The 26,995-nt window shown below is 47.7% G+C and overlaps 1 protein-coding gene and 1 pseudogene across 3 annotated transcripts; one reads left to right on the plus strand and one right to left on the minus strand.

The window, feature by feature from the left end:
• Positions 1 to 1,349: 1,349 nt before the first annotated feature.
• GPAT4 (glycerol-3-phosphate acyltransferase 4) lies at positions 1,350 to 22,437 on the minus strand. Of its 2 annotated transcripts, XM_021712320.1 has the most exons (13): positions 22,374 to 22,437; positions 21,894 to 22,194; positions 21,080 to 21,154; positions 20,203 to 20,292; positions 19,916 to 20,009; positions 19,305 to 19,420; positions 17,962 to 18,017; positions 17,354 to 17,439; positions 14,464 to 14,592; positions 14,297 to 14,376; positions 12,374 to 12,488; positions 4,308 to 4,310; positions 1,350 to 1,360 (listed from the first exon to the last, which is right to left on the minus strand). In XM_021712320.1, exons 1-11 carry the CDS (start codon positions 22,426 to 22,428, stop codon positions 12,380 to 12,382), a joined length of 1,191 nt encoding a protein of 396 aa, XP_021567995.1. In that variant the 5' UTR covers positions 22,429 to 22,437; the 3' UTR covers positions 1,350 to 1,360; positions 4,308 to 4,310; positions 12,374 to 12,379. The 2 variants fall into 2 exon arrangements, with proteins under 2 accessions (XP_021567995.1, XP_008056296.1); XM_008058105.1 differs by lacking the exons at positions 1,350 to 1,360; positions 4,308 to 4,310 and having other exon boundaries at positions 11,469 to 12,488.
• A 3,660-nt stretch (positions 22,438 to 26,097) lies between these two features.
• Positions 26,098 to 26,989, plus strand: LOC103260474 (annotated as a pseudogene). The gene is made up of 2 exons (XR_002481955.1): positions 26,098 to 26,567; positions 26,740 to 26,989. The product of XR_002481955.1 is annotated as a methylosome subunit pICln-like (transcript).
• The last annotated feature ends 6 nt before the right edge of the window (positions 26,990 to 26,995 follow it).

Genomic DNA, 26,995 nt, shown 5'->3' on the forward strand with positions numbered 1-26,995 from the left:
AGCACTCGCCTGTAGTTCCAGCTACTTGGAAGGCTGAGGCGGAAGGATCGCCGGAGCCCAGCAGGTCGAGGCTGCGGTGGCTGGGAGTGGCCACTGCACTCCAGTCTGGGCGACAGAGTGAGACGCCAACTCAAAAAAAAAAGAATGAGCACAAAAATAAAGGCAATTGTTTCAGTAAGAATCACTGTGTCCATGTCTCTTAAAATTTAGAATGTACACAGAGTTTGAATGAGGCTCTACTGTATATGAAACGATGGCCAAATCCCCGTTTTCCACACCATTAGTGTACTCCCTACCACATTCTAGAGTTTCTCAAGACATTCCCTTGAACATTAATTCTTTTTTTTTTTAATCAGAGTCTCACTTTGTCACCCAGGCTGGGATGCAGTGGCACAGTCACAGCCACAGCAGCCTTGGCCTGCTGATCTCAGGCAATCCTTCTGCCTCAGTCTTCCAAGTAGCTGGAACTACAGGTACGCACCACCATGCCCAGCTAATTTTTTAAATTTATTATAGAGATGAGGTCTCACCAAGTTGCCCAAGTTGGTCTCAAACTCCTGGGCTCAGGCAATCCTCTCGCCTCCGCCTCCCAAAGTGCTGGTATTACAGGCGTGAGCCACCGCACTCAGCCTTCTTTTGCATTTTATTAAAGTATTTATTTTATGACAAATTGACAATTTATAATTTTGTATATTTTGGGGGTACCAGGTGATGTTATGTTTTATGGATACAATGTAGCACAATTAAATCAGGCTAAATAACATATCCAACTTCAAATACTAATCAATTTTTGTGGTGAGTACATTTGAAATGTACTCTTCTAGCAATTTTGAAACGTACAATTGTAGGGCAACACACACTCAGTGATAACATGAGCACACCCTGGATATGGCCCCAAGCAGAGGGTTGGAACCTGGTGAGGGGTCCTGGGGGTGGCCAATCCAGGATGTCCCCTTCTCCTCAGGCCCTGTGCCTGGGCATGCAGGTCATGTAGAGGCTAAGGGGAAGTGTCCTCCACACCTGCTGACCACACCTTGCAGCTATGCATAGTGAGTGTTTTCGTGCACCCTTCCTGGGGCAGTCGACCCCCGAGTCTGGTTCAGACCAGATGGGCCCAGCTGGACCAGTGTTGAAAGTCTTTGGCTACCTTTGATTCACCTTTAGTTCATTATACTAAAAAGCATCCCTAGAGAAAATTCCCATTTTGTGCATATGCGACCTATGTATAAGTGAGTTCTCACACTACACCTGTGTGCTAAAAAGCCTTTTCACGCTTAACCCTGCACTCCGCCCTATGGAAAATGCTGTATAATCTGTGCACCTTTTATAACTGGAAATGGTTTTTCTGTCCAGCCAGCTGCTCCTGGACCTGGACCACCTGCTCCTGCTCCTGGACCACCTTCCCAGGACATAAGTTCCTGAATAAAGCCCATACCTCAATCGTTGTCTCCAGGTCATTTATGTGGCCTCTTGGACACAGTGCCTTCTTTTGGGGGGGGGTCTTACGGGGTCAGGCACTATAGCAATACCTATTATTAATTATATTCACTACACTGTGCAATAGGTCTCAAAAACCCCCCTTATTTCTCTTGTCTGAGATGCTGTGTCCCTTGGCCATTGTCTCTCCATCCCCCAGCCACTGTGACCAGCAGTCCCCAACCTTTTTGGCATCAGGGACCAGTTTCATGGAAGGCAATTTTTCCACAGACCAGGGGCAGGAAGGATGTGCAGTCAAATCTCACTGCTAATCACCACCTCATCACCTCAGATCATCAGGCATTCGGTTCTCATAAGGAGCCTGTAACCTACATCCTTCTTGTATGCAGTTCACATTAGAGTTTGCATGCTTATGAGATCAGGGTCTCTTTCATTCTTCTGCATGTAGATATCCAGTTTTCCTAACACCCTTTATTGAAGAGTCTATACTTTTCCATTGTGTTCTTGGCATCTTTTTTTGAAAATCAGTTGATCATACATGTGTGGGTTTATTTCTGGGCTCTCTGTTCTGTTCCACTGGTCAACATGTCTATTTCATGTTGGTACCATGCTGTCTTAGTTACTATAGCTTTGTAGTATAGCTTGAAGTCAGGTAGTGTGGTGCCTCCAGCTGTGTCCTTTTTGCTCATGATTGCCTTGACTATCATGAGCAAAAAGAACTACTATTCATGTGGTTCTTTGTGACTTTTAGGATTTGTTGTTCTATTTCTATGAAAAATTATGTAGGAATTTTGATAGAGATTGTATGCTTGTACATTATTACATTTAGTTCTTAGACTGGCCATCTGGGTTTTATTCCCAATGTGCAGATGAGAAAACTGATGTTTGGAGTGCTGAGGAGACTTATCTGAGACCCAAAACTGTAGTTCAGTGTGAGATCTGGGGCTGACACCTGCTTTCCAGCTCTAAGCCAGGGCTGCGGCCACTACCCAGGTATAAGGAGACCTGAAGCTCCAAAGCTACAGGACACAAGAGGACAAGCCGAAGCCCTTCAACCAAAGGCACATGGATCAAATGTGTTCTAGTACATTTTTATAGCAAACATCACTTGTCTTGGAGTGGTTCCTGTGGCTTCGTAGTTGACTGCTGGTGCTCCCAGGTGGAACAGACATGCACACCACAGCCAGATGTGTTCATCTGGGCAGCTTCCCAAACCTGCCTGATGGTAATACTTGTCAGACACACACACAGATTCCAGAGCCCATCCTGAACACTGGCTCAGAGGGAGGTGTTGAGGGGGAGGAGCTGGAATGTGCTGGGCTAGCAAGAGCCCAGGGGCACCGGGGGGTGGACAAATTTGGGAATGATTTTTAAAGCTCAGGTTAAATTCACGTTTTTGGTTCTCCCTGCCCTTTTTGGAGCTGCTCACAAGTGCCCTAGATGGGGTTCCGTAGTTCTTCCTTCTTTCCCAGATGACAGATATGCCAACGGCCAGGGAAGGCAGCCAGGGTGAGAGAGACAACAGGGCCCTGCGAATGTCCTGCTGCGCGGTGCCTGGAGAAGGTCTAACAGAGGAAAGCCTCCATGGACTCTTGGGGCTTAAGGGTCTCGTTACGTTTTTGCTCAAGAGACCTTGCTTTGGCAGAATCTGCCACCTCACTGTTGTTCCATGCTGGAAAGGAAAGCAACACTGGCTTTCAGTTCCAGCAATGCTCTGGCGGGCAATGGACGCTTCTGTCTGCAGACAGGCCATCTCACCAGGCGAGGGGGTTCTCGAGAGGCCCCGGAAATCCATGGATGCGGAACAGCCTTGGACTGGAGCAGCTGCACACCCTGCACCCTCCTTCGTGGTCTGCCACGGCTGCTCTGCTGACAAGTCACATGGCGGGGCTTCTCCCTGCCCTGCTTCAGCTGTGCTGGATCCACAGTCACAACACAGAGGCTGCTAGGACCCAGGCTTGTGGCTACATCACTCACAGGCCTAGAAGTCTCTTCTCCCGAGATCACAGGCATCCTCGGTTGTCCTGATGCTATAACCCCACTGCAGAAGCCCTGCCTGTTCTCTCTAATACTATTTCTCGCTCTTTGTGCCCACAAACCAAAGACTGATCCCGTTTGACAACAGCCTTGGGTGAAAACAGGTGGGGAGGAGGCAGTGTACACCAGTGGGCAGAGTCAGGTGACAGGCGAGGCTGGGAGGGCTGACTACAGACCCCGTTCCCAGGTCTGCTGGGAGGTCTCCTTGTTGGTAGTGACCCCTCTGGCAGGACACAAATGGATCACATTCCTTCTGTTAATAGTTCTTTCATCAGCGGGAGGGTGGGTGAGACTGCTCCTCCTCCCACATACAGTTGCGGCCTCCCTGCCCTCCACAACCCAGAAGGCATGTGTTCAAGCCCCTCATTAGGCCTTTCAGCAAGCAAACAAATACCATTAATCTTGGCAAAGTGAGTGAAAGCACATTCACCTGTCCAAGCAAGAGAATTAATGCTGTGTCAATAGGAAATTAGTGTTTACCTCTGGCCTTTATATCTTCTCCTCTACAGAAAGCCCAAGGCGGCCCAGCCCTGGTGCTGGACTACAACCAGAGGAGAGAAGAACAGAACCCTGAAATGCAGGGCAGTGGTGGGGAGAGACAGGGTGGGAAGCCAGTGGCAGAGAACGATGGAAGCCCCAGCCCCAGATAAGGCACCACCGTGCCTTGGGGTCAGAGGCTCTCATTGGACCGTGGGGCCCTAGGGAGACATTCTCCTGCCACCCCAGGGGACAAATAGAGGTGCCAGCAGGATCTCCTCTCAGGTGTACATGCCTGGGACTCTCTCTCTCTGTCTGGCAGTCACTGCGGAAGTGCCATACAAGCCGAACCAGACGAGGTTACGCACAAAGGAGCTGCCGTTTCTCACACCTCCTAGGCACCAGGCGTTGTGCGTGGGGTCTGGCAGATAATCTCCAAGAATCCTGCAAAGCAGGATGCGACCTTTTTCTCAGTCAAGGAAGAGACATTACAGTGTGGAAAAATCCAGTAGGTGAGCCTCCAGGTTCTGCACAGGGAGGAGATAATCTCTCTCTCTCTCTCATACACACACCCCCCAGGAAGGTCAGCCACCACGTGTGAGGTCAAGTGTGGAGAAAGCCTTCTGCTCCTCCCCCTCCCCTCCGCACCCACTTGGGCAGGCCAGGCTAAGGGAGGGTCAGGGCAGTGCGTGCCTGTGTGCCCGGGAAGAGAAATCCCACTGGCTGATAAGATCTCTCGTTTCCAAAGCAAAGCACCAATTAAACACAAGGCAGATGTGAGCAAATAGAGCTGTGGCGTCAGGAGAGAAAATCAATACTAGATTATACGTCCTGGCCCAATCATATACCAATTAATACTGCAGGCGGGGCGGGGAGATAAGTCCCAGCCAGAGTCAGGCTGACTGTGCCTGCCCTGGCCCACGCCCTCTAGCCTGCCCAGCTCAGGCTCCCCTGGCCTTCTTGGGGGACTGGGATCCCTGAGTCCCAAGGGCCTGGCCTGAATTCTCTGGGGTGCACCTGGACAGGGAAACATGGGGAGGGGGATGAAACTGAGACCACCCTCCCCTTCTTGTGGACAGCTGGGCCTGGAGGGAAGGTGGGCAGGGGGCAAGGGCTGCTTTGAGGGAGGTGCCCCCAGGAAGGAAGTCCAGGCCCTGCTGACAGGCTGCTGGATGGTTAAGCGCTCCAGAAAAATAAGGGGCTTGCCCTTGAAAAGCAGTAGAAAGTCAGGCAAAAATGGGAAAACCTAACAAATTTGTACCCCAGGAAGTGAGATAGGAAGCCCCTGGTTACTCCGTCCATGTTTTGTTGAAGTCCAGCCATGCAATGAATAAATCACTTCTAGTGGGTGAGAAGAGTACAGGCAGCAGGGGTTTGAAGTGCAGGACCAGGCAACAGCGGGGATGGCAGGGCTGTCCAGAACTTCCCGCAGAAGGGCCGTCACTGGGGTGCCAGGGAGGAGGTGGCATGACCCTGCTGCCTGCTAGCAGATGAGTGTCCCCAGCTCAGTAGCTCCGCCCCAGGGGGTGGTCTTGGCATTGTCAGAAGGACAAGTCAAAAGAGCCCATGTACTGGAACTGAAAATCTGGCTGTGGGCTCAGGGCAGCCGTAGATCATCAAGGCCTGCCCCCATGGGGCAAGGATGCAGGGTCTAGCACAAGCTACCCCTTCCACAAAAGCTCCCAATATCCTTGGGGAAAGGAGACCCTGGGCTGTGTGAGAAACAGAACAAAAGTGGAAGGAACCGTGGCAAATCAGTGCTAAGGGCCTGTGTCCGTTTGCCCTACAGGAAGCTAGTCCAGAACTCCTCCCACATCCTGAACACACCCAACCAGCCAGCCTGAGGCAAAGGCCCTTCTGAGGAGTGCCATGGCCAAGGACTGTTGCATGCCAAAGAAAAACAAAATTTGCTAGTCGAATATTTTTTAGACATTTTGCAAGATGCACGGCCTCCTTGACAATTTTTAATGTACTAACTGCCTGGTCCAGTGAGCTGATTAATTGGTGCTGGAGAGATCAATAAAAAACAGAAAATTAAAACAATTTTAAAGTGATTAAGTAGTTTAACACCTGTCTCCCGTCACGTCAGTGCAGGAAGAAAAATAAAGCAGGTGTCGAAGGGGCCTTCTGAAGCAGGAGAAAACAGCGCCTGCCTCGGAGAAATGACAAATCACAGCTGGCAGATCAATCTGAGCGCGCACGGTCCTTCCCCAGGCAGGAGCCAGGACCTCAACCAGACGCTGTGCCCTCCCAGCCTCTCCTGCAGAGGCCAAGCAGGGCCTCGAGTGCCCACCCTGGTGCTTCAGCGGGAAGGAGCAAGGTGTCTCTCCACACAGCCCAAGAGGGGCTGGGGAGCCTAAGGTCATCTTTGCCTAGAACTCCAGATGCCATTGGGTGGGAGGTTACCATTGGGTGGAAGGGGGCCACTGAGTGGGAGGGTGCCGATGGGTGGAGGGTGCCATTGGGTGGAGGGTGCTGTCAGGTAGGAGATTGCCGTCGGGTGGGAGGGCACCATCAGGTGGCTACCTTCTCTTGATCTCACCTCCAGCCATTCAGAGTTGCATCTGTGACACAGGGAGTGGTTCAGAAACTCCGGATGCATTCCAGGACCCCAGAGTCAGGGAAGGAGACACTGTCACGGCAGTCCCTGGGATTACCAGATCATCCACGCTGGTACCTTCAGGTCTCATTACCCCCAAGGGGGACTGAGCCTCCAACCTACCTCTTGCCGTGGCTTCCTGTTTGGTGACATCAACAAGTGGTGTGGGGATCCGCTGGGTGACAGCCCCAGTGCTCCTTCTGCTCCTTGTTTCATCTTTGTGCCGATTTCACCCCGTGGCCCCCAGCAGCTGTAATGGCAGCTGCCAAGTAGGAGTCATTCCTTTCTTACAGTCTCATGCACTTGATTCAGAACCACTGCGACTAACTTCATGGAGTACAAAAACCATAAGACGATTCTCCAAAGTGCTCCCAACAGGAGTGGGACATCATGGGCAGAAGACATAGGGCGACGGGGTACTGCAAAGGCTAGAGGTGAGCCCCCAAGGGAAACACTTCAGAAGCCTCCTGCTTTGCCTTGAAAGTGGACTTGAGCTGGGGACAGTGGCTCACGCCTGTAATCCCAGCATTTTGGGAGGTGGAGGAGAGAGGATTTCCTGAGCCCAGGGGTTTGAGACCAGCCTGGGCAACTTGGCCAGAACTTGTCTCTATAATAAAAAAAATTAGCTGGGTGTGGTGGTGTGCACCTCTGGTTCCAGCTACTTGGAAGGTTGAGGCGGAAGGATCACCTGAACCCAGCAAGTTGAGGCTGCAGTGGCCATGAGCATTGTACTGCACTCTAGGCTAGGTGACAAAGTGAGACTCTGACTAAAAAAAAAAAAAAAAATGTAGACTTGAAGCTTGCACATACAAAACATGACACTCTTAATGCTCATGTTCTAGAAGGTTGCATCCACTCTGTCCCTGGCCTGGCCTGTCACTGCATTACCTGGGGTAGGAGGGGGTCTTGGAAGAAAAACCAGGCTCCCTGACCCGCCTCCTACATATGAGCCCAGCCTGTCCTGAGCTCCTGAAAATCACTGTTAATACTCACCTGTTCTGCGGCCATTCTGCCTGTGTTTGGTGCTCTCCAGCCTCCTGGTCACCTCCTGAGACCTGGAGGGAACAGGAAATCCAGATGGCCTGGGAGAAGGTTCGAAGCCAGTAGAAAGCATTAGCACCCCAGCTCAACTCTTACTAGGACTCCTGCTTTCAAAAACCCTGCTTGTGTGCCTGCCTGCCACTCTAAACATGGATGGGTGAGTCAGCAGCATGGCCTGGATAAGGAAATCTGACTACCCATGTTCTAATATTAATTACATAATTATGTTCTAATAAAAACACTTACTATCCAGATCTTCCCCCTTTCCTACACCTTCCCTCTGAGCTGAGAATCCCGGTTCTACAGTCAGTGGTTGGGTTGCTCTACATAAGAGTCTGTTTGGGGTCTGGATTCATCTAGATGAGAAGGAGCCAATCTTTTACAGCAAATGTTATGCCAACAAAAATCTCAGAAGAAAAACTGCCAGGCTGGGCACAGTGACTCACACCTGTAACCCTAGCATTTTGGGAGGTCAGGGTGGGAGGATTACTTGAGACCAGGCATTTGAGACCAGCCTGGGCAATACAGTAAGACCTCCTCTCTACAAAAAAAAAATAAATAAATAAATAAAAAAATAAGCTAGGTGTGGCTTCAAGCACCTGTAATCCCAGGTACTCGGAAGGATGAGGTGGAAGGATCACCTGAGTTCAAGGTTGCGTTGAGCCAGGGCTGTGCCACTGCACTCCAGTCTGGGTGACGATGAAAAAAGAGAAAGATTTCCAGTCTTCTGCTGTTGACCCACGTTAAAAGATAATCCATACAGCCCAGTCTCCACGAAACACAGGTTATTTCTCAGCACATCTTCCTGCCACAAAATGTGACTTTGGTGCAAATGTGGCCAGTGAGGAAGCTGGTGGTCCTGCCGTTTGAGGCCTCTTCTTGTCCATCTCAGATGTCTGTTTGCAAAGGGTGCCCACTCAGGGCCCACCGCAGCTAAAAGAGGACTGACCAGTGGCTGTGTATCCCAGCATGCAGTGGAACAGGGGCCCTACCCTGGCACCTGGCACTCTCAGGAGCCAGTACCAAGTTCTCAGTCGATGCCCTCAGGCCTTCAGCTGCTCCCTGCAGGGTGAGCCTCGGGTTGACGGAGATAAAGTTTCCCTGGGCCCAAGTTCCAAACTCGGCTGTTTTGTTTCTGTTAAAATGCAATTGTTTTTCTCTGGAGTGCGTGGTGACTGCTCAGCGTCAGGAAGATGTATGGAGCCCTCCACTTCAATTCAGCATCCCTTTTCTCCCAGACAAACACGGTCGGATTTTCATAAATCAAAGAGCCACACTGTTTAATAAAAATTTATTGACTTACAAGTGATTATTTATCAAAAGACCATTAATAGCAGGTGCTGAAGTGATGTGTTACTGGGTGGTGCTGGGAGACTAATAGGAAATCGATGCGGCCGGCGGCCGGGATGCATATGAGCGGCCCAGTTCGGCCATGGCGCAATCTCGCCCGCAACACACACCGCACGCCACCCTGTGCAATGAAAAGTTCCCCCTTTTTATTTATCGTTTACAAATGAAATGATCAATACTTTTAATCTAGAGCAAAATTTATTAACTTTCCCATCGGAGAGAGACGTATTGACTGGGGGAGAGGGGTGTGCTGGATGGAAGACGGATGGCCGCAGGCCGGCTTTGGGCCTGGCCGCGAAGCAGGGCGTGTGCAGCTGCCCTTCCGGATGTCGGCCACATGGGATGAGGGCGCCCGGAGGAGTCTGGCCACACATACTCACAGCAGGTAGTGGGATCTGTGCAGGGGATCTCATGCATGGGGGAAGTGGGAAGCACCATCCCACAGATGACCCGGTTCTTTCTTGGCCAGTGCCAGGAAGGATGGTTTCCCAGGGCAACAGGGCTCTGCCCACTGCTGGTTCTGCCATGAGGGTCTGAAACATCATGGTACCCAGGATGCTTGACACTGGTCTGGGGTGGGCATTCAGGGCTCTAGGACACTCCCCCTACCCCTCACACATCAAGACTTTTTTCATCTCTGGGGGGCAATCTAGGGAGTGGGATCTGGCACAGGGGTCAGGGCCCAGAGCTGGCTCTGCCGTCAGGAGAATACCATCGCCAACTGCTCTATCAGGGTCCACTAGCCAAGCTCACTCAGGAGCTGCTGACAGTCTCCTGAGTGTCCTCTGTCACGGGAGTCTCACTAAGTTTATTAGAGAGTTCCCTCCCTAGCTAGCTGCAGGAAAGTCTGTTGGGGTGACTTTTCAGTCTGTCAAGACCCACAATGAAGAGCACCGAGCCCCACCACTGCCTGGACCTATGGCACTCTCCTGGGCACGGGAACACCCCTGGTGGAGTCTGGCTTCACTAGCCCTGATGCATCAGAGGAAGCAACGGATTCAACTGATTTTGAAACTCTGGAGACTTCAGAGATCAAGCATGAGGGAACATGGGTTTAGCAACATCAGAGATGGACGGTGTTCTCAGGGCACTGAGCCCAAGTCCCAGCTATGGATGAGGAGGCAGATGCAGAGCCGTGTGGAGAAGCCAAGGAGCAGCCAGTACGGAGACAGGAATGAGGCAGGCTAGCTCCTGCCACCAGCCACGCCACCAGCTGAGCCCCAGCTCTACTCCCACTCAGTCCCTCCCCTGCTGGGGCAAGAGCCCGAGCACACTAGGTACCTTCCTTGTTTCTAGATGTCTCAAGTTTCTGCCACGAGATCCACTCAGTCACCCCAAACCAGAGACTCCAACATGTGGCTAACCCAGGGCCACACACCCCCAGTTTAAAAGGATGGAGACATTGCACGAGCTGGAATGCTGCAGCAGGCAGGAGATAACAAGGCCCAAGACTTCATTTGTGGGTGTGACTTACCCTGGTGCTGGGCCCAGACAGGTGCAACTACAGCAAAACATATACTTGCACCTATGTGAACTATGAATGAAAGAAACAAACCATGAATAAATGTTTCAGGGGAACTTTTTAAAAGGTTACTTGACCTCCTAGAATAATTTTTGAAGAGCATTCCAGTTAGTTTATTAACATTTGTAAAGATCACCTCCTACAAAAACTGAAAACCACTTTTTATCCTTGAACAATGTATAAGACCATCTTAAGAGGCTGTTGTTACAGTCGTAACAACAGTTTTGAGAGAAAAAAGAGAATTTCCCACCAGCTGGCAAGACAGCAGGTAAGAGAAAGTGGGAGACGATTTGGGGAGGTCACAGGAAGGCGCTGGGGTGAGCATGAGACTGTAAGGCCCCCAAGTCAGGTCCTAGAGCAGGACAAGGAAGAACTGATACAGCCTCGGGGGTGTGGTTTCACCCAGAACATCCCCAAACCCCAGGCCAGAAGGCGACCTTGGGGACCCAGCACTCACCAGGGCTGGGTGGCATTGTGGCTGCCCATGGAGTGTGTCCTGGAGAGCTGATGGCAGGTGGGAAGCTGAGGTGACACTGCTGAGGGCTGTGAAGCTGATGGATCCTAGGTGCAGGAACCCACAGGCTGTTTGGTACAGACACGGGGCAGGCATAGACGGCTGCTGGAGCCTCTGGGAGGCTTCGATGGCCCCTCTGGCTGTGGAAGCCCCCGTGTACTTCACCCTGCCACCCTCATTGTCTCTCCAGGGCCCTTGGTGTCTCCTCAGTGCGTCCCACTGCCTCACACCCGCCCCCATGGAACAGTGCCCCCCATGCCTCCAGCCCACAGCACCATCTGTGGAGACATCCACGTCCATGCCGAACATGCTACATGAGGCAGAAGGGTGTGCAGACATCAGAGATGAGTCGTTCACCTTCTTCCCAATTAGGGTTCCTCTAGAAGTCAGGTGGCCTCCCTACCGGACAAGGCGGTTCACTGAGAGAACACTCACCTCATAGAATATGCTGCTCAGGGCTACACCAGGGAGGAAGGAGTGAAGGGAATATCCCCAGTTCATTCACCATCCAATTTTATTTACTCACAAAAACAAACCCAAAGCCCTGTGCGATGGCTCTGAGCTCAGACCGTGTCCTGCCACATTTCATGGACCTGTACTCCTAACACTGAACACTGCGAGTTCTTCATTCACAGAAGCACTTTAACCCCCACAACAACCCTGTGAGGTAGGTATTACCACCCTTCCCCCTCCCATTCCATGTTACAGATGGGGAAACCGAGGCACACATTAAAATAGAGAGTGCGTTCCATGGGGAACTCAAGGTTAGCCTGGAGTTGAACAAGAGACTCTTGGCTCTCACCACCAACAACCCGTGTCAACCTGGCTCCTCCCACCCCCTTTGGTGACTTCCCATAAGCAGTAGCACAAGAATCTAAACTCCATTTTGCTGAAGGCCCCTGCAGACAAGTCTTCCTTCTATCAAGTCCACAGAGCTCCAACGTTGGGGTGGGATCTAGTGCATCAGCAGGGCCTCTCCTCAAGAGTGGGGGGCCCTTCCCCATTGAATCCCCGGCATATGGGCATGCATAAGAGACTCATGTCCTGCCATCCTGGACATGAGCATGTGGCTGAAGTTTGCCACCACTCAGCCTTGCACAACACGCACAGTGTGAGAGTAGACTTTAATGGCATTCTTCCAACGGACTCATCATAAAAGAGACAAGGCATCTCGCCCTGGGGAGCTACGCTCAGCAGCATTCATTCCAACCATGTGGGGCAGGCCGCATTGCCCCGGCTCAGGGATCCGGCTGAGGCTCAGAAGGAGCTGGAGTCCTGGGATCCAGAGCAGCCCCGGAGAGCCCGGAGTCTGGAAAGGAGGCAGCAGTGGGGCGGCGGCGGTGGCAACGACTCCAGCTGGTCATGCGTCAGGACAAGGGCACAGCCCCGCCAGTATGCAGCCTCAGGAGCGGCTCCTGTCCTCATGGTTCCCAACGATCATCTTGCTGTACAGCTTCTGCTGCTCCTCTTTGAACGTGTCTTTCACCTTCTCCCTCTTTAGGCCACCATCCCTGACAAGAGAAAGACTGGATGTCACAGCCAAGAAGGTTTCCAGGTCCCCCTGCACCTGGGAGATTCCCTGTTCTGCTCAAATATCAAGCCTACCAGAAACAGGGACACTCATGGCTCCTTCATCAGAATGGCTGCAGTCACCAACCTCAGGCCCCGAAATCCAACCCTTCCCCCTAAAATGCTCCCTCTTGCTCACTAGTCATATGCCGGGTACTTTGTAACTGCTTAAACTGACCAAGGAATTTAACACTCTTTCTGCTCTAACATTCGTCTTAACCTTACAGAGGATTGAAGGAGTCATTCTGGCATGACGGAGAACATACTTTAAGAAGTATCGAGACTCATAATGCATCTGTAAAATTGATCTGTAAAATGCAATCTGTATAATTCAGACCCAGGGACACTCCAAATTCACACAAAAAAACTAACACAGGGGAAACGCATGTTCTTATTTCTTCCAGGCTCAGAGACAGCACCATAAGGGACTTGAAGGAGAAACTCCTCAGACAGCCTCTCAGAGTCCTGGCCTGACACACCCGCTAGACCTGGGGCTGCTTCTTCACATTCGATTCCCACCTATATGTCACTCCCACATCCTTGTCTGAACCCTAGAATTATCATCACCTTCAATGACTTAGGAAAATCTAAGCTACTTTCAGTCTTTCTGTTGTAGCCTTTAAAATCCACAAAGGTGTTTTTAAAAGCAGCCTCAGATATGGGAACACAAAGTAGAGACAGATTCTAGCCTTAAAAGTCTTTAAGACCTGGGTTCAAAATCTAGCTCCAGTGCATCTTTTATGACTTTGGCAAAAAGTGCCTGAACCTCTCTGGATTCAGTTTCTCATCTGTATAACGGGAATAACAATGTTTACACTTCCTGGGGCTATTGTGAGAGTGAAATGAAAGGATCATGCGTGGCCTCAGTGTATAGTGCCTAGCACACTATAAGAGCTCAATAAACACCCCCACTTTTTAAGGGCTTCATTCTGAGGGCCAAGCTAATACACCACAGTTCAGTTTAAAATGTGACTTCTCCCCTTTCTCTTCTCATAATGTCCTCCTAGGCCAAGTGCGCTCCACAGTCGATCCAAGAACCTTAACAGTTTCTCTCACCCAGCATTCATCCGTCAATCTCCTGTTGTTTGGGATAAAACTATCTTAAACTCTAGTAGAGGCTGGCCAACTATGGCCCATGGGCCACATCCAGCTGACCTGTTTTATAAATAGTCTAGCTGGAACACGCCACACTTGTCTGTTGGTGTAGTGGTTCTGGCTACTTTCACACTACAAAGGCAGAGATAAGTCACTGCAACAGACACCACATGGCCTGGACACTCTGAGATACATACTGACTTTACAGAAAACACTTGCTAACCCTTACTCTACTAGGTTACAAGCTAAATGCAGTAAATGAAACTTCTGCTTTTCTGAGGATGTCCAATTCTGCCAAGTACACAGGGAAAGGCCATCCTCCTATGAGGTTTCCACAACAGCTTCAGGTCACCCCTGCTGAAGAAAAGGCACTATTTGAGTGCCCTGGCAGATTGGTTTAAACCTCAGAAAAGCACACAGAATCAAATGCTACAGTCCAGGGATGCTTGAGTCCATGTTTCCCAAGGTCGAGGCAGCACAGGGCACTTCTGAGTTTAAACTAGGAGAAAGGAGTCAAACTATCCACTCTCCAGAGCTGGCAAATTTAATTCTCCACACCCTGGAGAATTAAATGTAAGTGGATTCAATGATTCAGCATCTATCTCCAAAATTCATGTTCTCAGACTCAGCTGACAAAGCCTGGCTCGAAACTCACCACAGTAGGTCCACAAGTCCTCCCTGCCTGGCAATGGCAGATTTCACCCTATTTGCAAACTGGACGGCATCTTCATCTGTCTGTAAGAAAGAAGAATAGACCACTCAGTCTAGACTTCTGGTCACACAGAGGTAAGTGCATACCTCTGCTGGGCTGTGGGCACCCACCTCTCTGGTCATGGGAGGCAGGTACCACACACTGCAGACAATGGCCCAGCTGGTCATCATTCTCAGCAGGTATGTCACCATCCCATATTTGCTGCTGTTCCAGAAGGCATCGCCGAATTGAGGGTCATACTAAAAAATAATGGAAAACTAGACAGTAAGAAGTGAGAAGTTCTAACTGGGTAGGTGTCAACAGCAAGTTATCCCACTTGCCTCCTCCCATCTGTCTTATAAGGCCTAGCCCCAATGTCTTGTCATTCATCCAGTGTACCTTACCAAAGAGATCTTCTCACATAGCCACCAACTTTTCCCTACCATTTCTGTTGCCCAGGCCAAGGAGAAAACAACTAGAAGAAAACTTGTGATATACTTCTGCATTTAGACTTCTACAAAGTGCATTTGTTCAGGCAGAGGCTCTGCAATGATCAAGCCTCCATATGCATTAGCAAATGGATGCATACCATCGGCCTCAGGAAGTCTCAACCACACAAGCACTGCACTTCCTACCAAGACACAGGCGTGTCAGAAACTTCCATCTGCCAATGGCCCTGATGAAGACAAGTGGCTCCACTGTAACGACATTTTGTAGAAAGTGTGGCAGTAGCAGTGAACCTCGTTCTCCCCTAGCAAGAGTAACTCAGGGGGCAGGGGAGCTGGGTGGGCAGGGCACAGGAGGAGGAAGAGGTATAAGAGCAGCAGAAACACTGGGGCATGAAAAGAATGCCAGACAAGAGCCCTGCAGCTGCCTGCAAACATCTCAAGGCTCCTAGAGACACGGCATTACATGGACTCAGTGTGATTACACAGCAAACACCAGGACCAGCAGGGAAAAGGAAAAGAAGCCAGATTTCAGGAGTTATCCTGCAAAGTCATGCAGCCCGCACATCTAATGCCCTTTCCTGGAAAAGCCTGAGGAGGTGCTCAGGAAAGGTTGCAGCACATGGGTGTGGGCGGGGCTGGTTTAACCGTCATCTTTCAGGCCTTTGCAGTCGAAGTTTTATAATTTTCAGAATAAAAATCAGATACTTTTACCAGACTATGGCCCTAACTATAGAAACAAAGACAGATTTCATTATAGAAATTAAGAAATTTAGACTTAACTACAGAAGGCTTAATGAATGTATGTTATAATACCAAAAAGATAAAGGGGAAAAGAGTATGTTTTAAAAACTAGGTTAATGTGTATGATTAGAAAGAAAGTCATCATTATCTTATAAAGCCCCATACGAATAGAAATGTTGATAGCATGAGTGATGAGACTCCTTTGTTCAGGGTTGATTCTCTAGTCCATCCTCAGTAGACAGTGTAGAGAGAGAAACAAGGCCAAAGTTCAAACTAGCAATAAATTCTTCAAAATTAGATAATGACTTAGTTTGCTGGAAACATCATAAATCCTTGAAATTGCTAAGGTCATCCAACTTTGGTTACCAATAAAAGCTGCACAACAACAAGAAAAGTATCTGTGGAGCAGACGTTCTTAACTATATGTGGATTGGACTTGAGGATAGAATGAAAATATATGTACCTTGGAGAGGAGTCCTGACTCTCCCCAGGGTCCATGTTCCAACAGAGGTTAAAGGCCACTGCTCCTGAAGTGTGGCCATCACAATGTGTTCCCCTGACCAGCACCATCAACATGGTCCAGGGACATGACAATAAAACTCAGAAACTCTAGGCATGGGGCCTAGCAATCTGCATTTCAACAACCCCGCCAAGTGATGCTGATGCAGCTGAAGTTCAAGAACTGATGCTTCCATGTAGTAGCTTAATGAACACACACAGTAAGGCACCTGACCTCCATTACATTAGAATACAGGCTGGTACACCTGTAACACAAATGCCATGCCCCACTGCCATACTCAGGGCAGACTCTGATAACAGACTGTTCTCCTTTTTTGTGTTCCCAAACTGCTCTGTTGAGTCCTAGTTCATCAGAGTTCCCCCACAGTCTACATTCATTTGCCATCCCTGCCCTGGTCCTCTAACTGATGAACAGTGAGTGGCTGGCAAGTGCTTAACCAAGAACCCCTCTCCCCTCAAGCCGCACGGCTGAGCTGGCATCACTACAGAATGCTCTGTAGACAGTCAACAGGCCTTGCAAAAGTAGACACTAAATTCTAGCCACAACTCAAGCTCAAATTTGCTCAGTTTTACCCTGCTCTCAGATTGCAGCCTAAATACTTCAACTACATTGACAACAGCCTGTGTCTTTCAGGAGTCCCAATATGAGACCTGGGTTCTTTTGGAAATAGTATGTATTTATTAGGAAATCAAAAGTCTATGAAGCAGGAGAGAGAAAGAAGGAATGAAGCTCAGACAACTGGCTAACTGTACTCCATCTCTCTTCAAATCTGAAGGGATAGACAGACCAGTTTCTAGAGAGTAGAGTAAGATTGGATAAAGCCTCAGGATCTATTTCATTGCTATGAGCTGCTCTTGGTATGTAAGATGACCCCACAGCCCACAGCAGTGGAGCTGTTTCTTCCACTGAACTGGAACCAAGATCCACTCATCCTTACCTCACTTCCCAAAGTACAAACCCAGCTTGGCAACTACACCCTTAATTCCTGCAGTTGGCCACCTTTGCAAGTGGAGTAACCCATACTCCAGTTAGGGTTATGAAGAAAGTAAGAAGCGAGGGGACAAATACCAAGCTCATGCAGGGTCTACATTTACTGACTCTGAGGGTGGTGGAGGGTATGGGCCAGACCTGGCTGTTCCCCAGCCAAACATTTGCAGGCCCTTCTAAGAGTGATGACCCACTGGCATGCTCCTCCAGCAGTCTACTCAAGCTGCTTTGCTGAGAACTGATCCACTGAAGGTGACCTCTTCTCCCGACGTGTCCCCTACAGAGCAGCTGTAAGGGCAATGTACACCCTCAGGGCGCTTGTACCTTGATAGCAACTGGATAAACCGTGGCTCCAATTTCAAAACTTCCCTTTTTGAACATCATCACCGATGTATTATTTATGCAGGTTCCTAAATTACAAGAGAGTAAAATGTTATTTCTATCGGTCCTTTACCCCAGTTATTAGGAGTTTCACATGAAATAATCAAAATTCTTCAAATGGCTCTTCACATGATATAAATCTGTCACCTCCCTAACTTATGAACGGATACTTAAAAGAGGCAGGCAAAGCACTGTGCTGCTTCTAATCTCCTTCCACAGGACTGCTTTTCCTGACACGCACACCCAGCCTAGAGGAAGTAGAGGCACACAGCGGCCTCAGAGGCTCAGCGAGAACTCCACGGAGTCAAGACTCTGCTGGCAACATGAAATGGGGCTCCGGCATTTAGGGAGTTCAGACCTGGGCACTCTTAATTCCAATTCTGAATTTCTCTTGAGTTTTTAGTCCTAAAACCAACCTGAAGGGGGCCTAACATTGTGAAGTAGATAACTGCAACAAGGGTTGAGGAACTTGGTTCCAGGGCAACACCAGAGGCACATTCCTGCACAACTTCATTCCCAGAAGCTCTTCATGGCAGCCAGCCCCTCCTTACCTTCTGGGAAGATGAGGATAGGCAGCTTGCTTTTATCTTGTACATGTTCAGTCAATCTTTTGAAGAGAAAAACAAAGGGTCACACAACCTTACAGTTATCAAAATGCATTTATAAATTACCTATTTATATGTGGCACTAGCTTAGATGTAAAACAATCAAATTAACAACTATGACCCTATCCTTTTAAAATTCTCAACTTAAGGCTCATGAAGAAAAAATGTGTAAGGGTAGAGAAAATCAGATGATTATTATTTAATTCACATTAAATTAATTCACATGCTTGATTCAGTAGCAACATCTATCCAGAGGATGCTGCTCAGCCCAAGGATCATCCAAAAAGGTACCTACCAAAGGGTCTGGGCATGGTGCCCTCAGTAAACCTATGCTACCTAACTGCCTGACAGTTGAGCTGGTTGAGCATTTAGCTCCCCAGCTCAATAGTCTGTCCCTGAGATTCAGCAAGAAGAATTCAATGAAAGGTTCATTTGTCCCTATGGAAGAGGCCTCAACCAAGTCTTGATGTTTGTCTACTGTAAATCTCTTTGCATTACTTACACAGGATTCAACTTTTCTTAAAGCTTTTAAAACAAAGCAGCACTTTGTTACATTGCCTTAAGTTTGTTTCTATTTGTCTTAATGAATTCATTTTGAGATTTCAAACACCAGTAGAAGTTCATATTTTGTTGCACTGGGTATCACAAATAAAAAAGCTTAAAAAACATTGGTAACTTGGTAAATCATACTAGGGTAACAGACATCAGTACATATGGTACGATCCTGTAAGGATAAGTACCCTTTATGTTCCCACATGAGCAAACAAAGATATGATGAGGCTTGCCTACGTTCATCCAAGTTAATATGTTGAGTTACAGGTCTATTTTTTCTATTCATATTTTAGTAAAAAAATGTATTATGAGCCGGGCTTGGTGCCTCAGCCTATAATCCCAGTGCTTAGGGAGGCCGAGGTGAGTGGACTGCCTGAGCTCGCGGGTTCGAGACCCGCCTGGGTAACTTGGTGAGACCTCATCTCTACAATAAATAAAGAAAAAAAATTAGCCGGGCATGGTAGCGCATGCTTGTAGTTCCAGCTACTTGGAAGGCTGAGGCGGAAGGATCGCCAGAACCCAGCAGGTCGAAGCTGCAGTGGCCGGGAGCTGCCACTGCACTCCAGTCTGGGCGACAGAGTGAGACTCCAACTCAAAAAAAAAAAAATGTATTATGAAAACAATATAGGCTCATTGTAGAAGGTACTTTAATTCCACTATGGAGCGATAACTACCCCTAACATGTTTTCTGCATTCTTTATGGCTAGTCAAACAGAATAGCATCATTTGTCCATTACCTCTTAGCCACCAGGTGGCGATCCTTCACTTCTGAGCGTTCAAACCAGACATGGGGACAGGCCTTCACCATGGCTCTCTGAATCACACCCATAAGTCCCCCATGCACCTGGCCCACCTAATCACAGACAAAAGACCAATCAGTAACAAGGCCATTATTACACGAAGATGAAGCCCCGTGCTCACAGGATGCGCACTCCAACCTCTAATCTGTGACATTCAGTGTTAACTATAGGGTGCTCACCATCAAGAAACCACTATTCAGACTCTCCAAATCTTATTTCTCCTCTTAGTCAGTAATATCAGAAATATGTAACTAAAAACCTAACTGAAAACCCTGAAACAAAATACTCAGGTTAGAAAAATGTCCCTACCTGGGAAGATTCTCAAATGCCCTGGTATAGTCCTTCCAAGCCCCCTTCCCCAGGTCTGCCTGAACACCTAAAGCATCATCTCCAGCTACTCTGCTCAGAATATCTTCTACAGACTCCCCACACTGACAATCTAAGTCATGTATAAAAGTGTGCTTACATGAAGAGTCAGAAGCCCCCCAGTCCTGACGATTCTGAAGAAAGAAGTCTTGACTTAAGAACACATGAGAAGGAGATCTTACCATGGCATAATAGCCGTCACTGGCCAAAATGATCACATCAATTGGAGAGGTATGATTGGCCACACAGATGCCACCGTTTCTTGGCCTGTTTTCCCTGAGTTTAAAATGTATGCAAAGCAACAACAATTAGTGTGAAACAATTTACTTGGAACATACCCTGCACCTCACAGGTTCTACTTGCTCCACTAAGACTGGAGAAATGCCTTCCCATTTGGTTGGGCATGAGGTGGGGTGGAGGGGTGCTTTCTGGTGCCATCTCCCTTTGTACCCACACAAAGCTCCCTCACCTGTCATGGTAGGTGATGATGGCAGTCAGGGCGCGCACACAGATCCGGTAACACATCAAGTGAACATGTTTACTCAGGAACTCCTTAAACCTGCAATAGTACAAGGATGCTAGGTTTTGTTTTACATGTAGGAAGACAGAAAAAGCTGCTGCCTTCAGCAGTTTGCCAGTCCTTTATGACCATAAAGTACTCTCACAGACATCAGTACATGCACTAAGACCCTGTGAGGATTAGCATACTTTATGCTCTCCCATGAGCAAACAAATGACAGTGAGGCCTGCCTGCATCTACCCACCAAGTTAATGGGCTAGAGTCTTGGCATAGGTGGGCCAGGATGTCTCCAGATTCCTTTCCCAGTCAATGCCCACAGGCAGACCAAAGGCCAGGAATTCCAACCTCCTCACCAGCCCAGGCAGAAGAGCCGTCTACTAGACCCAGAATTTCCCGGAGGAGCAACATTTTCTTCTTAACAACAACAACAACAACAACAACACAAAACAAATTAAAACCTGCCTACATTTCAAATCATTTTTAAAACTGATCTTCTCACCCATTTATCAACATAGTAGAATGCTCAAAACTTAACATGCTATAAAATCTCTTAACATCTGGGTTCTGGACTACATTGCTGTGGCCTCTTCCTTTGTCTTTAAAATGGGAAGACCGTAAGGGTTGGAGGGCAAAAAGAACACAGTCACAGATAAAGATCAGTTTTTTAAAAAGATGTTACTGCAGATGACATTGTTACTACTAAGTTACTCTATCCACTTAAGATTGTACGGGTTTGGTTGTATCCAAAGAATGGCCTGGCTTTTAGTATCTGAGCACCATTCCCAGAACCAACCACCCTGAGGACAGACTCTCCCAGATAACTCACCTCCCGTTTGGCAAGTATCCCACCACAGTCGTGCCCACCACCAGAAGGCTGATCCCCGTAAAAGCCAGTGCTATCCTGTAAGAAGATGACACGTTAAAATACAAGTCCTTGCACTAAGCACAGAAATGAATGTGTACACATGAAAATGGACATCATAAAAACCACCCCCCCAAGATTGGATCAGAAACATAAGCAGGCCTGTCGGAACCAGATATCATTCTGATTCTAACCTGAGAGCGAACCATGCATGGTCCTGGCTTTCGGCTGACACCCTATCCCGGGCATCGGCCAGAAAGAGCAATGGAAAGTCCTCAAGCTGGCTGTTCTGCCCACAGGAACTGCTACCCTGCTGTCTTACCCTTCCCTTTGGCTTGAAACCCTGGCAGAAGAATAGCTTCTCTGTGAAGCAATAGAAGGTAGAGCCTGAAGGTACCAGCATCTGGAAAGACATCTCAAAGAAGCTGAGAGATCAATACTGCCTCTGTACGTGAGGCAAGCTTCAGGAAAAGATGAGCCATGCCCAGGAAGGAGTAGCCAGAAAGTACTTGATGTTCCTGGCCCTGTGCTTAGTTTGTATAGACAAGCAATCTGTCTTTAACAAACCTAACTATTTCTGTCTGATATGCAGAGAATCCAAGGGCCTTCAAAGGAGAATCACCAGTATGCCCTTCCAAGAGTCACATGCCCTGGCCAGCGACAGACTCATTCTATTTTCCTTTTTAAAACAGAAAAACAGCAGAGACAGGCAGGTAGGCACGCGTTGGGCTGAGGCACAGCAGCTCAAGCCTTGTGTGCCTACAAGCCCTGCCCTCACCTGAGCGGCAGAAGGAAGCAATATCGAATCAGCACTCCTAGCCCCCACAGGACAGTGAGCCGGAGGCTGATATACTGGAAGTTATAATTGGTTCTGCTCAGCAGGTTCCAGGACTCCAACTCCTCTGCTGAGAATCTCTTTGTCACCTCATCATCCATAATGGTCTCCATTCCTTTCCGGCAAAAGTAGAAAATGTCGGAGAGCTCAAACTCTGGAGTATTATCCAGAGCCTTACTACTGCCACTTCGACGGATTTCTTTGATCTCTTCTTCTAGTGAAGTGGGATCTTTTGCAATGATTCCTGCAAAAAAGTATGCTCCCATCAAGCAGCATGCTGGGAGAGCACAAAGAGACACACTCTGAGTACACATGCTATGTTTTATGTAGGGAAGAGTATGTGTGTAATTAAAGAGTATGTGTTCCCCACCGGGGAATCTCTTCAAATAACCTCCTAGGAGAAGGACCCAGAGCCAATCTCACCATTGGTGTAGGGCTTGTAAAGCTGGTGGTTCTTCTCCTTGGCTCCTCTCTCCATCCTCAGGGTGGCCCACTGTGGGGGTGGAGGACAAAACACAAGAGCAAGAATGAGACCCCTATTCCATAGTGAACACCTCCATCTCCCTGAAAGCTTCCGTTGCAGTCACCTGGGATCAGACTGTAGCCAAGAAGCACACATTCTAGAAGGAAATTCAAACCCTCTCTTCCTAGAGCAGCCTTCTCCCTTGATAACTAGGACAAAAGTCTCCTACTGTGGAGAGTTGGAAACTCAAGAAGTCTGGGTGGGTTGTTCAGGCCCAGCTCCTCACTTCCTAATTTTCTGTCTCTAGGTTACGTAAGGAACTCACTCTTGACAGTCCACAGATCTCATGACTCCTCCTGTATGGCCACATGGCCCTATTCACAAATAGCAAAATCAAGCATGCTGCAAACAAGTGCCTTCCACCAAACTACTCCAAGAAGGCAACACTTTTAGTTTTCAAGGATATAAAGGACTTAAATAATATATATGCTTGGTCTAGTAACAGGAGTAATCTTTTAACAGACTTCCACAACTTAACACAGAAAGGCCTGGTAGTGGCTTAATAGTGTTAAGGAAAAACAAAACAAAACAAAAAACAGTATATGGAGTTTAAAAAAAAAAAATCCAGGCCAGGCGAAGTGACTCATGCCTGTAATTCCAGCATTTTGGGAGGCCAATGTTGGAGGAATGCTTGAAGTCAGTCTAGACAACAGAGAGAGACCTCGCCTCTACAAAAAATTAGCCAGGCAAGATGGCATGTGACTGTTGGAGGCTATTCAAGAGGCTGAGCAGGATAAGACTGCTTGAGCCCAGGAGTTTGAGGCTGCAGTGGGTATGACTGCACCACTGCACTCCAGCTGGGCAACACGGTCAGATCCTATATCTAAAAAAAGAAAAAAGAATCCAGATTAAATTTCACTTCCCAAGTTTACGCTCACTTGTTATTCTCCTTGAGCAACTCATTCCAAGTCTCTGAGTCTTGGTCCCTTTACCCTACAAAAAGGCTGATACTACCTCAACCTTCTACTTCAAGGGATCACTTAAATGAGACAAATGTGACAAAACCTGGGAAACACAAAGCATTCTGTCCACGTTATTGCTAAAATACACAGACTCTGGAAGAGATCTAGGAAAAAAGGTTCTTCCTTCATTCAAATTCTTTTCACTGGAGTAGAAGAGCCAGAAGCTGGGTCTCCTCCACTATTAAACAAGGAGAGATAAAAACATGGGCTCACTTATTCCCTCTTGAAATATGTTATTACTGAAGAGAAAGCTATGTCCAAAGTATGTCAGAGAAACAACAGGGACATTTTAAAAGGTCTTTCCAACTTCTGCTCCCACAGTTAGGCAAGATGGAAAAGAATCCTATCATTCCATGACACAGCAAAATGCACACAGTCCAAAGCTCTTGATGTAGATTCTGCTGCCAGAGCCTGAAGGATAGGCAACACTGTGTTGTGTGGTCTAGCAAAGCCAAAAGCTGGACATGAGTTTAACCAGTGATCTGACCTCATCTGGAAATTTCTTAAAACTCCACTGTCTAGAAGAGTAGGCCTACAGAATCAACCTCTCAAAGAAAGTTTAAAGGCAAGAAAACTCATATAACTCATTTTCTGTATTTCAGATATCTGGCCAGTGATGTATTTTGGCTCTATGCATAATCTTTTCTAGAAAAAAAATGTTAGTATCATTCCTAAAATGGAGAAAAGTAAATTCCATCAAATTTCCTGAAACAAGAGAAGAGGTGAAAAAAGGCAAGAGCATTTGCAAAAAGCCCAGCACGCAGAGACACAGTCACTCAACCAGAATTTAGGATTTTACAATTCGTCCAGGTCTCTGTTTTCGCACTGCAAGAATAATCAAAATAATCACAGAACTTGGTTCTGTATCGACAATCTGATGTTTAGATAAGACTGCAACAGGCAGGGGAATGCATGATGTCTGGCCTCCGGAGGGTAAGAACTGATGCCTAAGGACCGTTCGCTATGCATAATCCAAGATGGTTGCAGGCTTCTGTCTTTCCTGGAAAGGGATCTGCTGTGTTTCTCCATCTCCTAGCTCTGTGGCAGCACCATCATAGACATTCCCTTGGTCTTCTGCTTTCTAAACTTCAGGAACATGACAAAATGCTTCTGTGTTTAGGAAAGAACTATTCAAAGTCACAAGAGCAGGGAAGAGGGGAGGACTGAACAGTTGCTTTCACCTAAAGGAAATAAAAATATCCCATCCCAAAATATACTTTGTTGACATATTTCAAAGGCTTGAAATACAAAAATAGTTGAAAAGCTGTCTTTTGTGAAAAGGACTTGCATCTGAAGTAAACAAGATAAGCAAACAGGCTTTCACTGAAGTACTCCTCAACCCCTTGTATGGATCTAGGAAAGATTGACTAGAGTGCTTGACATCTTCCGAAGTTCAAACAAACATTTACCATCTATTCTTTCTGAGAGCTGATACCTGTGAGATTTCACCTACACAACAAGACCACATATGCTAGCCAGGTAGCTTATTCTTTCCCTCTCATGAACTGTCTTGCCACCATAAGCTGATTTAGCGCCATAACCTGTTTGTGGCCATGCTCCAAGTCCCCATTCTTTCTGTAGCCTCAAGATGGTAGAAAAGTGTCACTTATATGGCTATTTCTTTGAGATCTTCATAAGACACCTAGTAGGTTAATAAATTTGTATGCCTTTTATTAATCTGCTTTTTGTCAGCTTATTTTTTAGCAAATTTTCCAAGGGTAAAGGCCCTTACATACCTAGCGAAGACAGGATGAAAGGATCTTTAGAAAAACACTATTTCTCTACACTACACTCTCACAGCACACTTGTGGCACCAGATGTGGGGGATTGTTCCCCACAGCAAGCAAATCCTTAGCAAACACTAGCTGGATGTTCTGAAATTCAATTCAATTCATTTCTGACGTGGTCCACCTGGGGGTAACATCAAGATCCCACAGGTTAAGGACTCAGTCCCACAGACTGCCCCACTTCAGATGCCAGTAAAGGCCTCAGATTATGACCTGTACTTCTGACCACTCAGCTATAAAACTGGGATTTCCACAACTGCCTCCTTGAGTTCCACAACTTGTAGGTATGGCTCACAGAACTCAGAGAAACACTTTACTTATGCTTACGAATTTCGTATAAAGGATACTGCTGAGGAAGTACCAGATAGAAAAGATGTATAGGGCAGGGCATGGGGGTGGGGTGCTGCCACATTGTTCTGTAGTGCCATACTCCCAGCACCCTACAGCCCCCCAAAACTCATCAAGTCTTGTCAAGTGTTTTTTACAAAGCAGAGGTTAGTGGGCGTGGCTGAAAGTTCTAACTGTCTAATCACTTGGCCTTTCTGGTGACCAGCCCCATCCTGTAGCTGTCCAGGGATCCTGATCTAAGTCACCTCACTAGCATAAACTCAGGAGTGATCAAGGGGACTCATTAGGAATAACAAGACACTCCTAACACTCAGGAAATCCCAAAGTTTTAGGAACTCTGTGCCAGGAACCAGAGGTAAAGATCAAGTATATTTTATACAATACACAGACCAATGCAAAACAGTGACATCCGCTAACTCTACAATTGACATCTCTGAGTTGTCACTTTAAAAAGTAGTTTTTGCCCAACGTGCGGTATTGCTGTGGCCAGTTCCCTCCCGGCCTGTGTTCCTGAACTCCCTGCTGCTATGAGCTTCCTTAAAAGTTTCCCGCCGCCCAGGCCGGCCGATGGCCTTCGGCAGCAGCAGCCAGATACCGAGGCTGTGCTGAACGGGAAGGGCTGGGCACCGGGACCCTCTACATCGCTGAGAGCCGCCTGTCTTGGTTAGATGGCTCTGGATTAGGATTCTCACTGGAATACCCCACTATTAGTTTACATGCTGTGTCCAGGGACCTAAACGCCTATCCACGAGAGCATTTGTATGTAATGGTGAATGCCAAATTCGGAGAAGAATCAAAAGAATCTGTTGCTGATGAACAAGAGGAAGACAGCGATGATGATGTTGAACCTATTACTGAATTTAGATTTGTGCCTAGTGATAAGTTAGCATTGGAGGCGCTGTTCACTGCCATGTGTGAATGCCAGGCCTTGCATCCAGATCCTGAGGATGAAGATTCAGATGAATATGATGGAGAAGAATATGATGTGGAAGCACATGAACAAGGACAAGGGGACATCCCTACATTTTATACCTATGAAGAAGGATTATCCCATTTAACAGCAGAAGGCCAAGCCACATTGGAGAGATTAGAAGGAATGCTTTCTCAATCTGTAAGCAGCCAGTATAATATGGCAGGGGTCAGGACAGGATTCAATAGGAGATTATGAAGATGGGATGGAGGTGGATACCACACCAACAGTTGCTGGACAGTTTGAGGATGCAGATGTTGATCACTGAAAATGTTGATCATTGCTTTAAGATTCTGCTGATAACTGTAGGAGAGAACTTGGTGCCTCTTCCACTCTGGAGTGGGGTTGATGACAGTCTTTTTCTTTCTCCAAAACTCATCTGAACCAGTTCTTTCTCGAGACAGACTATATTGAGACAAGTTGTCACCAGCAGAAGATACTATGACCTTTATTAA

Source organism: Carlito syrichta, unplaced genomic scaffold (genome assembly GCF_000164805.1).
Source record: "Carlito syrichta isolate Samal-C Ts95f unplaced genomic scaffold, Tarsius_syrichta-2.0.1 Scaffold89675, whole genome shotgun sequence".
Classification (NCBI taxonomy): Eukaryota; Metazoa; Chordata; class Mammalia; order Primates; family Tarsiidae; genus Carlito; species Carlito syrichta.

Bases quoted from the DNA above. Each gene is read 5' to 3' on its own strand.
- GPAT4 (XM_021712320.1), bottom strand. From the start codon at position 22,428: ATGGAGAGAGGAGCCAAGGAGAAGAACCACCAGCTTTACAAGCCCTAC. The intron at 14,377-14,463 runs GTGGGTGCCCAC...TCTTTCTTACAG, and splicing joins TGCCTCCCATGACCAGAGAG to ACAGATGAAGATGCCGTCCA. The intron at 12,489-14,296 runs GTGAGTTTCGAG...TTCTCTTGTCAG, and splicing joins GGACTTGTGGACCTACTGTG to GGATGGTGGCCTAAAGAGGG.